Source organism: Perca flavescens, chromosome 3, assembly GCF_004354835.1.
Source record: "Perca flavescens isolate YP-PL-M2 chromosome 3, PFLA_1.0, whole genome shotgun sequence".
Classification (NCBI taxonomy): Eukaryota; Metazoa; Chordata; class Actinopteri; order Perciformes; family Percidae; genus Perca; species Perca flavescens.
Genome location: NC_041333.1, coordinates 2,496,339 through 2,510,048, shown reverse-complemented (window position 1 = coordinate 2,510,048; position 13,710 = coordinate 2,496,339). Strand labels below are relative to the sequence as shown.

The 13,710-nt window shown below is 41.9% G+C and overlaps 1 protein-coding gene across 1 annotated transcript in view; it reads right to left on the bottom strand.

The window, feature by feature from the left end:
* b3glcta (beta 3-glucosyltransferase a) overlaps window positions 1–13,440 on the bottom strand; it is a 101,883-nt gene extending 88,443 nt beyond the window's left edge. Inside the window, exon 1 of the mRNA XM_028574627.1 lies at window positions 13,156–13,440. Coding sequence (XP_028430428.1) covers window positions 13,156–13,219 — 64 coding nt within the window. The 5' untranslated portion in view covers window positions 13,220–13,440. The remainder of the gene's footprint in view (window positions 1–13,155) is intronic.
* Between the last annotated feature and the right edge of the window lie 270 nt (window positions 13,441–13,710).

The following is a 13,710-nucleotide window of genomic DNA, read 5'->3' as shown; positions in this document are numbered from 1 at the left end:
GATTGCAAGGAAACCCTCTTCTTAAATTATTCAAAGAGCTGATTTAACTTCAAAACACTTCAGTGTGTAAAGCCTGGAGTAAAGCCACCAGTTCAGAACAAATGAACAGTGTAATGAACCTAATTATTTTAGTCATAAAAGCACCAAAAACAACAATGGATGCAAACCAGTTTTTAGCCAACCAAGCCAATGAAATATTATTTTTGCATGTTTATTCCAAAAGGGGAGACATATAAGATGTCTTTAAAAGAGTAGTAAATACCCACATTGAAAGGTAATGATTACAGCTAAAGGTATTAACTGATTTTCACGGAAAGATATACAGAATCTTCAAAAGAGATTTGGAATCTGATTTTCACACACAATTTCTTATGTAGTTTGTTTGTTGCTGCAAGAGGACACTGTTCTCTGCAGTTTACAGTTAATAGAGGGGAGGAAACACAAAACAGCTGCTGATGATCCTTCATATCAACCCAGCGACCTAGAAATCATGAAAAAGAAACTCAGAAAAACAACAATCCTTCTGCAGAAAGTGACATCTTATTAATCAAATTTCAAACAGCCTCAATGTTCACCTGTATAACAATAGTACACAATATAATCTAAATAAGTGATAAAATACAAAACAACTTTAGTAATAATATGATTATTGCATAATAATATGTTTCTTTGTATCGTATTTTTAAGAGCAAAACGTGCTTTCCATGAAAACTGTCATTAATATATAGAAAGTAAACACTCAAGAACAGCAGAATAGCAGCACACCATATAAAATAAATATACAAATAAATAATTCAAAAAGGTAGAACAAGTGAAACTATTGAAACAGACTTAGAATTAGGTGGTTGCACAACAGAGCTGTAATCTGTAAACAAATAGCAAAAAGGCAAGTCTGTAAATGTGTCTTAAGAAGCAGAAACAGTGTCAGCTGATCGAAAATACTAACTGGAAGACTGTTCTGAAGCTGATATTAGACTCTGAACAGCTAGCAGGCCTAACCCAGCAGAGCTGAGAGGCCTTTTTGGACAGTAACCGGGGGGGGGGGGGGTTAAATAGTTAAATGGTTTATTCCATTTAGTCCAGTTATGAAAGACCAACATGGATAAAAGATTTGTGGCTGTGTTTTAGTTAGTTAGTTAAAATAGTGTAGTGATAGGATATACAATCGGGAGTCTTCACAGGGTGTTTATTTTGAAAACTGACCGGTTGCTCTAGCGCTTCCATCACCTGCCTGGCTAGTGCAACGCCCGCGGCTCTGTTGGAAAATAGACTTAGCGTGTATTCTTAGTGGAGCAGAGTGAGTCAGAGTCGCTTCAGGGCCGCGCTGTGGCTGGTGGAATCACAGGCATTGTCTTGAGTGGCGGCCGCAGCGCCGCTGGAACGCAGCACAGACGCGGATAATGGAATTTAAGGGTTAAGAGTTCACTGATTCACTCTGGCGCCTCGCCATGTAGAGCCTTCTAAGTCAAGAATATGATTTTAAAATGGATTTTTTTTAAAAATTGGTAACCAGTGCAGGTAGGCTAAAACTGTGATGGGAGAAGGGTGTTTGGCCTACGTCAGAAGTCTAGCTGCAGAGTTCTGCACAGTCTGAAGTTTAGCTGCGTCTCGGGCACTGAGGCAGGTAAACAAAGTCTTACAATAGTCCAGTTGTGAGGTTTGATCTTGAAAATATTCCTGAGCTGGTTGAAACATGATTGTAGAAATGTCTTTGGGCGTTTTGTCCAAAGCTTCCTGTCATAACACAGAGGTTCTTAGCAGTGGCCTTGATATTTGGAATAAGGGGACCAGGAAGGGGCAGGAGTTGATTACGGCAATCTATGCTTAGGGCCCTTTGATGATAAGCCCTTCTGTTTTGTCAGGAGTTCAACTGCAAAATGTTTTGTGACATCCAGTCTCACATCAGCTATGCAGTTTTGGAGTGTGGCCAGCCTGTTGCTTTCAGAGGGTTTAATGGAGAGATGTAACTGTGTATCGTCTGCATAGCAGTGAAAGCAAATGATATGAGCTTATGCTAGCATATAAAACTAGAAAGGCACTCCAAGAGCGCAGACCTCTACCAAGGCATGCCCTATCTCACAATGTTAATGCAGTGTGAATTTTCCCAGTATGAAACAAATTTTTCTGATCATTCTGACACCACATGAATAGGGTTGGTTACCGAAACGTATACGCAACCGGTAGGAATCGGACTTTAGTCTTACTTTAGTACTTTAAAACGTTAATATATTGTTCAATTTAAATAATTTTCAATAATTCTTTTTAAAAAAAAACTCCATAAAAGAGCCTCTTTCTTTGTCAAGAATCGGTTTAGGAATCGGAATCGTTTTAAAAGTACCGGTTCAGCATCGGAATCGTAAAAATCCAAACGATACCCAACCTTACACATGAATGCAGCACAAATGTTTGCATTACATTCCCTCCTTTTTTATCAGTAACAAAAAACAGCTTAACCAAAATCAGACTAAACACATTATTGTCTAATGTCTAATGCCCATGAAGCCTAAGTTCACAACACAAAATCTAATCCAGCAAATCACGAGCTCCGTAGAGCAAGTAGACTACATTGTCATCTGGCATCACACAAAGCTTCCTACAGGAATATGTACCCAATACATTCTGCTACAGACTTCAAACTTCCCATCTTTTCATGGCTCACCCCAGAGAGGGAGAAGTAGAGACACATAGAGGGATAGGGGGAGTAACTCCCAACATAATGTCAGTAGTGCTGATGGGAGCACCTCCATCTCATCGCCTCCTCAGCCTGCATAATCAAGTCTGTTGTTTCCAACCATGTTTTCAATTGTGCCGCACCAAGGGGAACTTGCGTGCTTTGATTAGAAACTCTGCAAATCACTCTACATGCTGAAATATCTGAATGGTTTAGCTGAATGCTTTTCAACAAGCTTCTCAATTAACATTGTCTTTGTAACTAAAGCAGATGTCCGACGCAATTAGCCAAGAAACACTGTGCTCATAACCATGGGAGGGAATCAGATTGGAATAGGTGTACAAAGAAAATATGCACAGTGAGTTCATAGCCTATTTTACAGGACTACAATTCCTCTTCGTTCAATGTGAAAAGTTCTGCCAGGCGCCATTTTCTTCTAAGGAACTACATAGAAATGTTGATTGATTCATATTAGTATTTAAGCAGTGATTTGCTTGTTTGACAGTTGGGTTGTGCCTGACTGAGCTTTCCACATCATCCAGGATTTAATGGGTACAGCGCAAGTGGAAATAAATGGAGACAACACATGAAAGTACTTTGAAGTTACTAAATCACATTAACAGAGGCAGGTGTATTCTATTAACATGAATGCTAATTGGCAGTCAGTGTCAGCTTTTAAAAGGGCTCTGATAATCACCATGTCCATGTGTGAGTGTTCAAAGCAAAATGAGACAACTAAAGGCTTCCAAAGAGGTTGAATAATGAAGAACACAAACTGGAGCTGCACTGGTCCCCAAGCTGAGAGAAATTAAACCTGAACTCAGCTCGTACCAACCCCTTCTGAAAACACAGGCAGCCGCTCCCAGCACTGGAGTTTGTACAGGAACGCTATCGGCATGGCAAAGAAAAATGGCGTGGAGTGGCTGGTGAGGACAGGCAAACATTTAGCAAGCCAAGGAGACTTTTTTTCCTCTACAGTTGGCAAATCAAATGAGAGATAAACGATGAGTAAATATTGGACTTCTACTGGGGGTGACAAAGTGGACTCAAATGGGATTCTCATGTCGCCCTGTTTCTGCCATTAAGGTGTGTTAAAATTTAACACAAAGTCACTTTTCATCTTGCTTTATTCATGCAAATTTGATGGCTGCAGAGTTTTATTGCAGTCCACATTCAACCCAGCATGAGTGCTGCCTACCAAGGTTAGCTGTAGCCGTTAGCTGACTGACCGCGTGTGTGCAGATTGTGCCTCCAACCCAACATATCTAGAAATTACGTCTATATTGGATGATTCTGTGATTCTAATGCCAATGTTAATGCCAATGCAGGAAGAAGTTTGCCTTTTGTGTAGTGAGGCAGAAAGTATAGTGTGTGTGATGTTTCGCAAGTAAGACTTTGATGCAGGAGATGGGTGTTTGCTACTTGGCACAAATATTGAATTAAGGTTTGCCCTTCTATTTTAACCATGTCTATTGACTTTTTTTTTACCATGCACAGATATTGCATAAAGTGAGAATTTTTCAAAACGTTGGCATTAGATGAAACTAGACATTGTCATTTGAACCTATTCTGGGGTTTTGCAGAGTCGTTCTATATGGATGCTCTTGTCAGGCGATATAGTTTGTGCCCCTGAAAGTGTGACAGCTCACACTGGGATTGATCTCAAAACTTATCAAGAACTCCAATTCTTTCCGTTATGACCCCTCTCGCTTTTATTCTTGTCTCCTGTGCATTCAAAACCTGGAGTCACACAGCTCATAAGAAACACCTTAAAGTCATGCAGACCCGTCAAACCTCAATTTGTGTTGCATTGAACAAAACCATGGCTGCGGTCGAAAAGTTAAAAAAAAACCTCCTAAGTCCTTTTCCTAACCCCTTTTCCTCAACCCCGATGGTAAACGCCATGAGGTCAAGGAAAGGTGTGAAGGAGAATTCAAAAGGAATTAGGATAAGACAACCGCGATGCGAGGAGAATCCTACACTCGGCTGTAATCATACGTGGGCGATGTTATTGACATGGGTCTGCCGGTGAAACAAGTGCATCTGGAATACTTTGCCCCAAGCGTTCTAAACGTGAGGTTTCATGCAGGCTTAATAAACGTGGACAACCCGGTGGAAAATAGGACTTCATCATCATTTTTCCCCTTCTTATTCTGCAATAATGATGTTGTTTCATGTGAAACACTCACTACATGTCATTCGGTTATTATAAAGCACCGAGCTGTAGGTTGTTTCTTGTATGAAAGGTGTTCAGCAGTTAAAGTTTATTTTCATTATTGGTTGCTCAGCTCACCCTCCTGTCCACTCATTTTTATCCACATGAATCCCAAATTAGGATGATTGTATGAAAATAATTGTTACATGTATGCAAGATAAGCAGAACGCGTTAGACCTACAAATCTACATATTCTATGCTATAAGGGTTAGATGGTTGCAAGTGGGTGACAGAAATACATTATTAATGAGGACAATATTGTGTTAACTGTCAAGAGAGCAGAGCTGTCCGCTATACTGTGTGCATTTATGCACGAGGACAGCAGTCAACAGCGTAAGTCCGGTTACACACTGCACGCGTCGCGCGAGCGTGTCAGCCGTGTGGCGTGTCCGTTTATATTTCGGCTCCCATGGTAACAGGTTAGAGCTTACACACTGCCGGCGTGAGACGCGTGCCTGCTAGAAATAGAACCGACGCCTATTTTTCACGCGAGACGCGAGCGTGTCGGAAGCGTTTCCAGGCAAAATAGAATAGGAAAATATGTTTATATGTCATTTAGAAACGAAAAATCCCAGCCCTAGCGTGCAGTGGGTAACCGGCCTAACTCCATCGATTATTTCATAAGCTAAAAGTCGAGTTATGTTTTTTCTGTCAAGTCAATAACTACAGATTTTAGTTTTGCCATTTAAATATCCCATGATATTTACATTTACAGCTGAAAAACAGCCTTACTCATCATTACAGTAAATCGTTGAAGAACACACTGATACATCACTACAATGCATCATTTAAAAGCAATAGCCTACAGAGACTGTAGAAAGGGTGAAAATAACTTATTACTGCGCTAGAGCTTAGATCTTAGATTTTTTTTTAAATCAATCCCAACCCTACCCGAGCGCGTTGTGTCCAAGCCCGGCCCGACACATTAACTTTAATTATGAGCCCGAGCCCGATTTAAACCCAACATTTTTTTTAATACGTGGGCCATTATACCAGACGTTCTCAACTACAATTTTTTTACTACAGTTGTTTGAACTGCAGAAATCTGTTTAGAGGGGCTATGCTTGGAGAAGTAACAGAGGACACCGAAGGCTGACGATCATCTTTTTTGCCATGGCGAGCCTGCTCATGTGTCTGTTCATTGTCGAAGTCTCCTTTTTTTTGCTGTCATAGGCGAGCAGCGTGCCGCACTTAATGCACTCGACAAAGCCGACACACGTTGTCACTGCCCACGACTTGTTTCAAATGGTTCCATACCTCCGACTTTCCTCCAAACTTGCTCAAAGGTAGGCTAATTTTTCTTTACTTATTCAAGCTCCATATTGCACTTAAGCTCCACCATACAGCACAGCAGGCCCGGTGTGATGCGTGCGAGTGGAGGAGATGCTGCGCATGATTATGGCATAGCTTTCTCCCCACCCAATAAGGCTAATAAAGTAATGTTTAAAAAAAAAGCACAAATGCTTGATCAAGGGCCCGGCCTGACCCGTGGCGAAATGGTGATGCGTCGCTTTAAATTTTGCTGCCGCAAGGACTTGTGGGACGGCATTATCTCCTTTCCTTTCGTAAAGGATGGTCCAGTGTATCCTATGCTAAAGGAGGTAACAAAGGAAGCAATGATGCACCTTTCCTTATCACTTAAGACAATTTGAACAGCTCTCATCATGGCAGCCACTAACCTACTCCTGGGTCATTTCAGTCCGTTGGGTATCCTTCCTAAGCATTCCGTCTGTTAGATTCTTTCTATTGTGTTTAATCACCATCCCTTAAAAATGTGCTTTGTGTTGAGTCTGAACACATTTGAAGAAGATGATGAGTTAATACCAAAAATTTGTAAGGGTGCGACTAAGATTTTTCCTAGGTCGCACCGGTGCACACGTCCTCGCATCCGCTGCCTCTCCACCAACGAAGCGATGTCGTTTATATCGATATGGTTTAATGTTGCGTTACATGACCCGTTCCTTCTGGAAAGCCGTGCCTGTGTTTGGATCTCTCCTCCGCGCAGCCCCCCCCATTCACACGGCTCCCCTGCAACATTAAGAGACACAGCGCCGCCGGTCCCAACTCCTTACATTTGTCTACAGTTTTAATTGTTATTAACACAGCTGTATATTGTTAAGTATGAGAGGGAAACCTGTATTAGTACCAGTGTTTCCGCTGGTAACCCTCTGTTATTGCGGCCGCCACCGCGAAAAACACAGAAGTTATTAAATGCAACTAACTTCAGTTGGTTGAGTGATAGCGTGTAAGACGGAGCCTGCTGGATCATAGTTCATAAAAATGCAGCGCAGTGACGATACAGACATTTCATAGCCTGCACAAGACGGGTGTAACGCCGCTGACCCGCCAAAGCGCATTCGACCCGTGCTGGACCCATTCATAATGAGTCTGTGAGTAGCATACGCTTCAGTCCATCACACTCTCCCTCTGTCTCCCTTTGTCTTTCTGTCTTTTTTTTTTTTTTTTTAAGATTTCGGCCTTTATTTTGATAGGAAAGCTGAAGACATGAAAGGGGAGAGGGGGGAATGACATGTAGGAAAGGGCCGCAGGTCGGAGTCAAACCTCTATATTTACCAACTGAGCTATCCGGGCTTCCTCTTTCTCTTTTAATCAGTCCGTTATTATTGTTGAAAAACAAGTAAAGGAGCTTTCTCAGAGATAGAAAAAAAAAAATAAAACAATATATATATATAAGAAATATATATATATATATATATATATTTCTTTTTTTTATATCCTAGGCTATTTATTTCAGATAACTTTCATTTACATGTGTTGAAGCTGTATACACGAAACCCTGTCTTTGCATTTTATTTTAATCACAATCTGTTTTAATAAAAGAGCTTGTGAAAAGTGTCTTTGACTGAAAACTGAACAATTTAGCCCACTTTGTAAAGAAATACAGAGCTATATAATCGTGTATCGCCATTCAGCACTAATGGCAACGCAAGGAAAAATTTGGGTGCACCTAAATAAAAAAAGTTAGGCACACCAGTGCAACCAAGGCAAAAAGTTAGTCTGGAGTACTGCTCTGGTCCCTATTTATAGCAATTACTTAATGCAGCTTTATCCCATTTTTCTTGGTTGATGTAAAGTTAAATCACAAAATACAAGTGTTTCTATAATTATTTCATGGATAACCACTTTGAAGTGACAGAGGCAGCAAACAATAAAAGTAGCTCCTCAAAGAACTGGCACAGATGGCACACAGTTTGCACTGCACATACAATTGTAACAATGCATCTGATTTGTAGGTTAGGCATGCAGGAAGCCCAGGCTTCATCTGGCATTGTGTCATATTAAATCCAAACTTTTTTTTTCCACTCAAGCACTGCCTGCAGCCATCTAGAACCCGTACTGACAACTCCAGTTACTTCTTCCAGTTGGAGCTCTCTCTCTCTCCATACTATCTTTATACAGTGAACATCTTTTTCTTAACTTAGGATGCTTAATATGCAACATCCTCAGGTGTTTTGAAAGGTGCTGTTTAATAAAAAATAAAAAAATTCCGAAGGATGTCCTAGGGCTGGGCGATATATCGATATAAAAAATATATCGATATATTTTTAAATGAGATATGGAATTAGACCATATCGCATATATCGATATAGTTCAAATGTGATCCTTGCTCCCATAGATATATACACAGATGTCGCCTTGAGGTTCTAAACATACGTCAAAACCGCCGCCATCTTGGAACAGGGGTCCGAAGCATTCAGATCAACGCTAAAGATGCCGGACTTTTGTACTGCTTAATTATGTTCGATAGAGGAAATGAAAAGAACAAACGGCAATGAATAACATTTAACAGGTGACAATGTGTTTTATGATCATGTATGCCGCCGACGACCAGCAACCTGAGCTCCGGCGGCAGCGGGAGGCGGAGAGCTCCGTGGCGGCCGCAGCGTCTCTTCCCGGGAAAAACACAGCTTTGCCTCGCTGCTGCGCCGGTCCCCGCTGATCCAAATCGGACCAGCCAAAGACAGAATGGTGATCGGTAGGATCTTACACGTAGTCCAGGACGACCTGTATGTCGATATCGGCGGAAAGTTCCACTAAGTTTGCCGGCGGCAGGCGGACGGAGAGAAGCTACAGCGGGGCAGCAGAGACCGTCTGCAGCTGCAGGATCTGGAGCTCAGTGCCCGTTAAAATGACATGTAACGCATAAATACATACAGAAATAAATAGTGGAGGAATGAGCCTGGACATTTCAGTCTGTTTTAAACTTCACCTTGAAGCAGAAACTCTTAGTTCAGAAGGGTGAAGTTTCCGTTTGACTCAGATCTGTGTACCGATCATAATAAATATTCTTTGTATTAACACATTAATTAGTTTCTTTGTTTTGTAGTCGATAGTTCATCTTTTAGTTTACTTAAGTGGAAGCAGTATCAAGTGGAAGAATGGGACTATAAACCTAGGCTTACAGGCATGAGGCATTACATTTTGAACAAAGTAGATTATATTAATATCAAAACCTTAATTGACCTTTGGAACGAATCACAAATATGGAGCTTTGATTTCAAAAAAGGTAGGCTACTCCTGTTATACAGTATTTAGGTTTACATTTTATTGTTATTTGAACAGCTGAGCATTTAATCATGAACCAGGTGAAGAAACCGGTTTATTATTTATTTGATTTTGCAACTGTTTCTATGAAACTACATGTGACATGTCATATTTGATTTTGGCTTTGACTGAACATTTGCTCTCACTTTGCGGAAAAAATATCGGGATATATATCGTATATCGATATTCAGCCAAAATCTATCGGGATATGACTTTTGGTCCATATCGCCCAGCCCTAGGATGTCCCTTATTTTGGCCGGATGTCCGTCCCCTTCCTCTTTCTTTGTGTTGGCGTTCTAACCTCCGGTGGATTTGTGAGGACTATGGTTAACTGCTCTTCAGATCTCTGCAGGGTAAATCCAGACAGCTAGCTAGACTGTCTGTCTGTCTGTCTGTCTAACCGCTAGCTAGACTGTCTGTCCAATCTGAGTTTTCTGTTGCACGACTAAAACTACTCTTAAACGAACACGTTCCACCAAAACAAGCTCCTTCCCGAGGCTATTTTGCAGAGACACTGTTGCTCCGTGCGGCGCTTAGTGCCGCCCAAGACGATTATGATTGGTTTAAAGAAATGCCAATAAACCAGAGCACGTTTTTCTCCCATCCCGGAATGCTGTGTGGAATAGCGCAGCGCTGTGGAGGAGGGTCTGGCAATGTGAGACCAAGGATAAAGTAAATGTGAAAGTAATGGTTTGGGCCGATCCAGGCAATAAAATACCTGAAAATCAAAGTACTTGATCACATTGATGCAAAAATTGCATACAAATCCATTGCCAGATAGCAGGCCTGCTAATAGTGGAGCTCAAATGCTAAACTGATAGTCCATTGTCAGAAGATTTATTTAAAAAAATGTAAATGTTGATATCATGACCTCCATCCATCCATCCGTCCCTTAGCCAATAGCTGCTCATTCAGGACAGGGTTGCAAAGGCATGTGCACAAAGGGAGACTTTCAGCTGGTCCTGTGGGATCCTCGAGCACACCCAAACCAGTTAGAGACGTACAGTAATCGCTCCAGCACATCTTGAATCTGAAAGGGTTTGGACAGCATCTTTACCAGGTGCCCGATATTCTTCAGCTGGCTCCTTTTAGTGTATGGGAGCCACAGCAGCAGCTGGACCCTGAAGCCATCTTGAATCACAGACATCCTCACCGTCTCACCCACAGTGAGGCTGTCCAGCCTACAGAGAAAACTCAACGCGGCTGCTCCTGTCTGTGATCTCAGTCCTTCAATCACTACCCAAAACCTGTGAAAACAGCTGGCGCTCAGTTTTTGGAGAGCCTTTCTCTGTGGCTGAGCTCTCCCCTTAACATCATCAGCCACATCAATCTGTCAGTCCTTATTGGCACTCTGGAGTGAATCCCCAAGACACTTGAATTGAGGTGTCTTAGGATCTGGGGACAGAGAGATTAAATGGCAATCTGTGACTCTCCAGATGTCCAACCTTAAATTAAGATGACAAAGCAGTAATAACCTTTGAGATGTTGCTTGTTGCTATTTGATGAAAATGTCATCGACCAACCAACCATTCATATTTTACTTAAGCGATACATTTAGAACCAACAGGTGCAAGGAACATTTCTCGGCAGCAGAAATACGCCAATTGTAGTGTTTCACCACACTTGCATCCTAACAACATTAAAAGCTGCTTTAAAAACGTAATCCTCAATTTGTGTACAGTACTCTCTCCACCCCAAATATCTAATATATCATTGGAGTATACCTATATCAACAAATCACATGCAGACTTTGTGAAGCTACCACAAGTGCCACAGTTGAAATGCTGTCCATGAGGACTCTGAAAGATTGCTGTAGCCCCTAACTTTCTTATCCTGACTGTGTCACCGCTCCAGTGCACTTCAGAAATGACAGTGTGTTGAAGCCTCATCGACGACACCATTGAAAAACAGCAGAGGTGGCACCCTAATGTCACCAAACTGGACGCTCTCCAGACCTCAGCTGCGCCTTGATGTTCGATACATGAATATTACATACAGGGGAAGCAGACAAGCAGTCTTGTCAGACTCTGATGTCCAACTAAACAAGCTGGACTCAGTGACAAACACACAAACAGCCTTCACTCATGTACACGAGGATTGCACCAGTGTTTCTGGCTTCCCATACTGCACTGTATTTTGGACATATCCACAAGCTTGAATAGTAGCTCTTAAGTATGTTTTTGTTCAATGTGCAACATCTTCAGGAAAACAAAAAATGCAACATTTCACCCCTTGTTAAACACAAATTAAACTGAACCGCAACTTTGACCCACAACCAGGAATTAAGAGTAAAAGATGATCCTAACTAATATGTGACAACTTTTCTTGCATCCCCAGAGAACTTTAAAATGATAATTCTGGAAAATAAAGAGACCAAGTTTTATTTATTTATTTTTTTACACAAGCACAATCAGGTGTAAAGCAAGCAGATGACACTAAAAGAGGTGTAGGTTTAAAACTGATTAACCTAGGTCTAATCTAATTAATAATACATCTGTTTAAGATTCATACATACTTTATTAGCCTGTAATGTTTTTTTACCCAGGCATATGTTGCAATTTTTTCACAGTAGCCTACTAAAGCAAATTATTTGTAGAGCCTATCCAGTGATAATTTTCAGTCCCAGCTATAGTAGGCAGGCAGAGTCTCCAGCGCTCAGCATTTATCTATTTATCTTCTCTGCTCAGGAGGACATCCACATGGAACACAGGGCCAAAACAATATTGGTCACTCACTGTAATTCTCTCCACAGCTGCAGCCATACATAATGTGCTGCAGCCCACCCAATGGACACGACACATCACTGAATAGATTCTGTATGTGCAGGACATACTGCATGTAAATATTTTTATTCTTAATGATGAAAGACATAGTTCTGTATGCAATGCCCTGAAGTGGTTCAAACGTGCTTTTATTCCAGTGAAATTAAATTCACCCTAACTATTTGACATTTAAGCCATTAAAAAGGCTATGGCAATCAACTCCATGGAAGGTAAGTCTAAACTGAATTTATCTATCTGCTGTTCCTGCAGCAAATGCAACCATTTCTTTATTTATATATATATATAGCTAATATATATTTCAATTAGCTGGTAGGACTGTATGATCCCTCCTCTGACAACAAAGAGGAATAAATAATGTATGTCGTTTACGCTCCTACTTTTGTTGCTAAATTCCTGGTGCCCATCCAGACTGGCAGAGAGAAATGTGACTTGGTAAAGCTTACGGTAGCTGTAGCCCGGGGTGCATTCATCCTCGGGCTGGACTCTACACCACTAGACTAGTGCAGCGTCGAAGTGACGCCGATTGTCGCGATTTGGGAACGGATTTCAATCAGAAATGCCGTGATTCCAAAAGGAGAGGACTTTCAACCCCTTTCCTGTGATCAACTCTATTGTAAACGTACAGTCAGTGGTTTGCATAAACCCACACGGCAACCAGGAGCTACGTGCAAAATCGCCTTTCAACTCCTCAGGAAGTTGAGGCACATCATGGCTCCGCACTTCTCAAACACTTCTGGGAACCGCTCTCACAGCTCAAGTCTTCTGCTGTATTCTGTCGCTTCTTTACAAACCCAAGCTTCACCCTTTTTTAAAACCGCACAAACTATCCACTGTTGAGGGTGTCAGTAGCCTACGTCCCTCACAGCTGTGTGTTCCGAGACCCCCCGACATTAGGATTAGAAAGTAAAGTGAGTACTTACAGAGGGAGAGGAGAAGCAAACAGCCTGCCACTTTGTGCCCGATGTGAGGGTTGTTCGACAGCATCCTGGGAGAGTCCTGGGAGCAGTGGAGGTGGTGGAGAAAGCTCGCAGTGCATGGGCTTTCTGACTAAAAACAACAGGGCTTTTCCTTTTCATAGTTTCACGGGAAACGGGGAGTGTGCGTGTGCTCTGCTCGGAGGCATCCCCGTTTTCTGAACGAGGCGCAGGGACGCGCTCTGCTGGCGGGAAGGGTTCACTGAGCTCGGCTAGCTAGCTAGCAGGCGCACACACACACACGCACACGCACTCGCACTCGCACACGCACGGCACGGGCTGCTGCTGCCTTCAAGTGCTCTGGTGAAACTACTGGTCCAAGCTGCGCGGTTTGTTTAGAACTCCAATTTATACAGAGAGAACTTTAATGGCAGGGCCGTAGCCAGGATTTCAGAGATCAGGATTATTTTTCATTAACGATTACTCTGTCGATTAATCGCTTGATAAATAAATCATCCACACAAAACACTGAAAAATGCTCATCTTCGTTGTGACATCTTG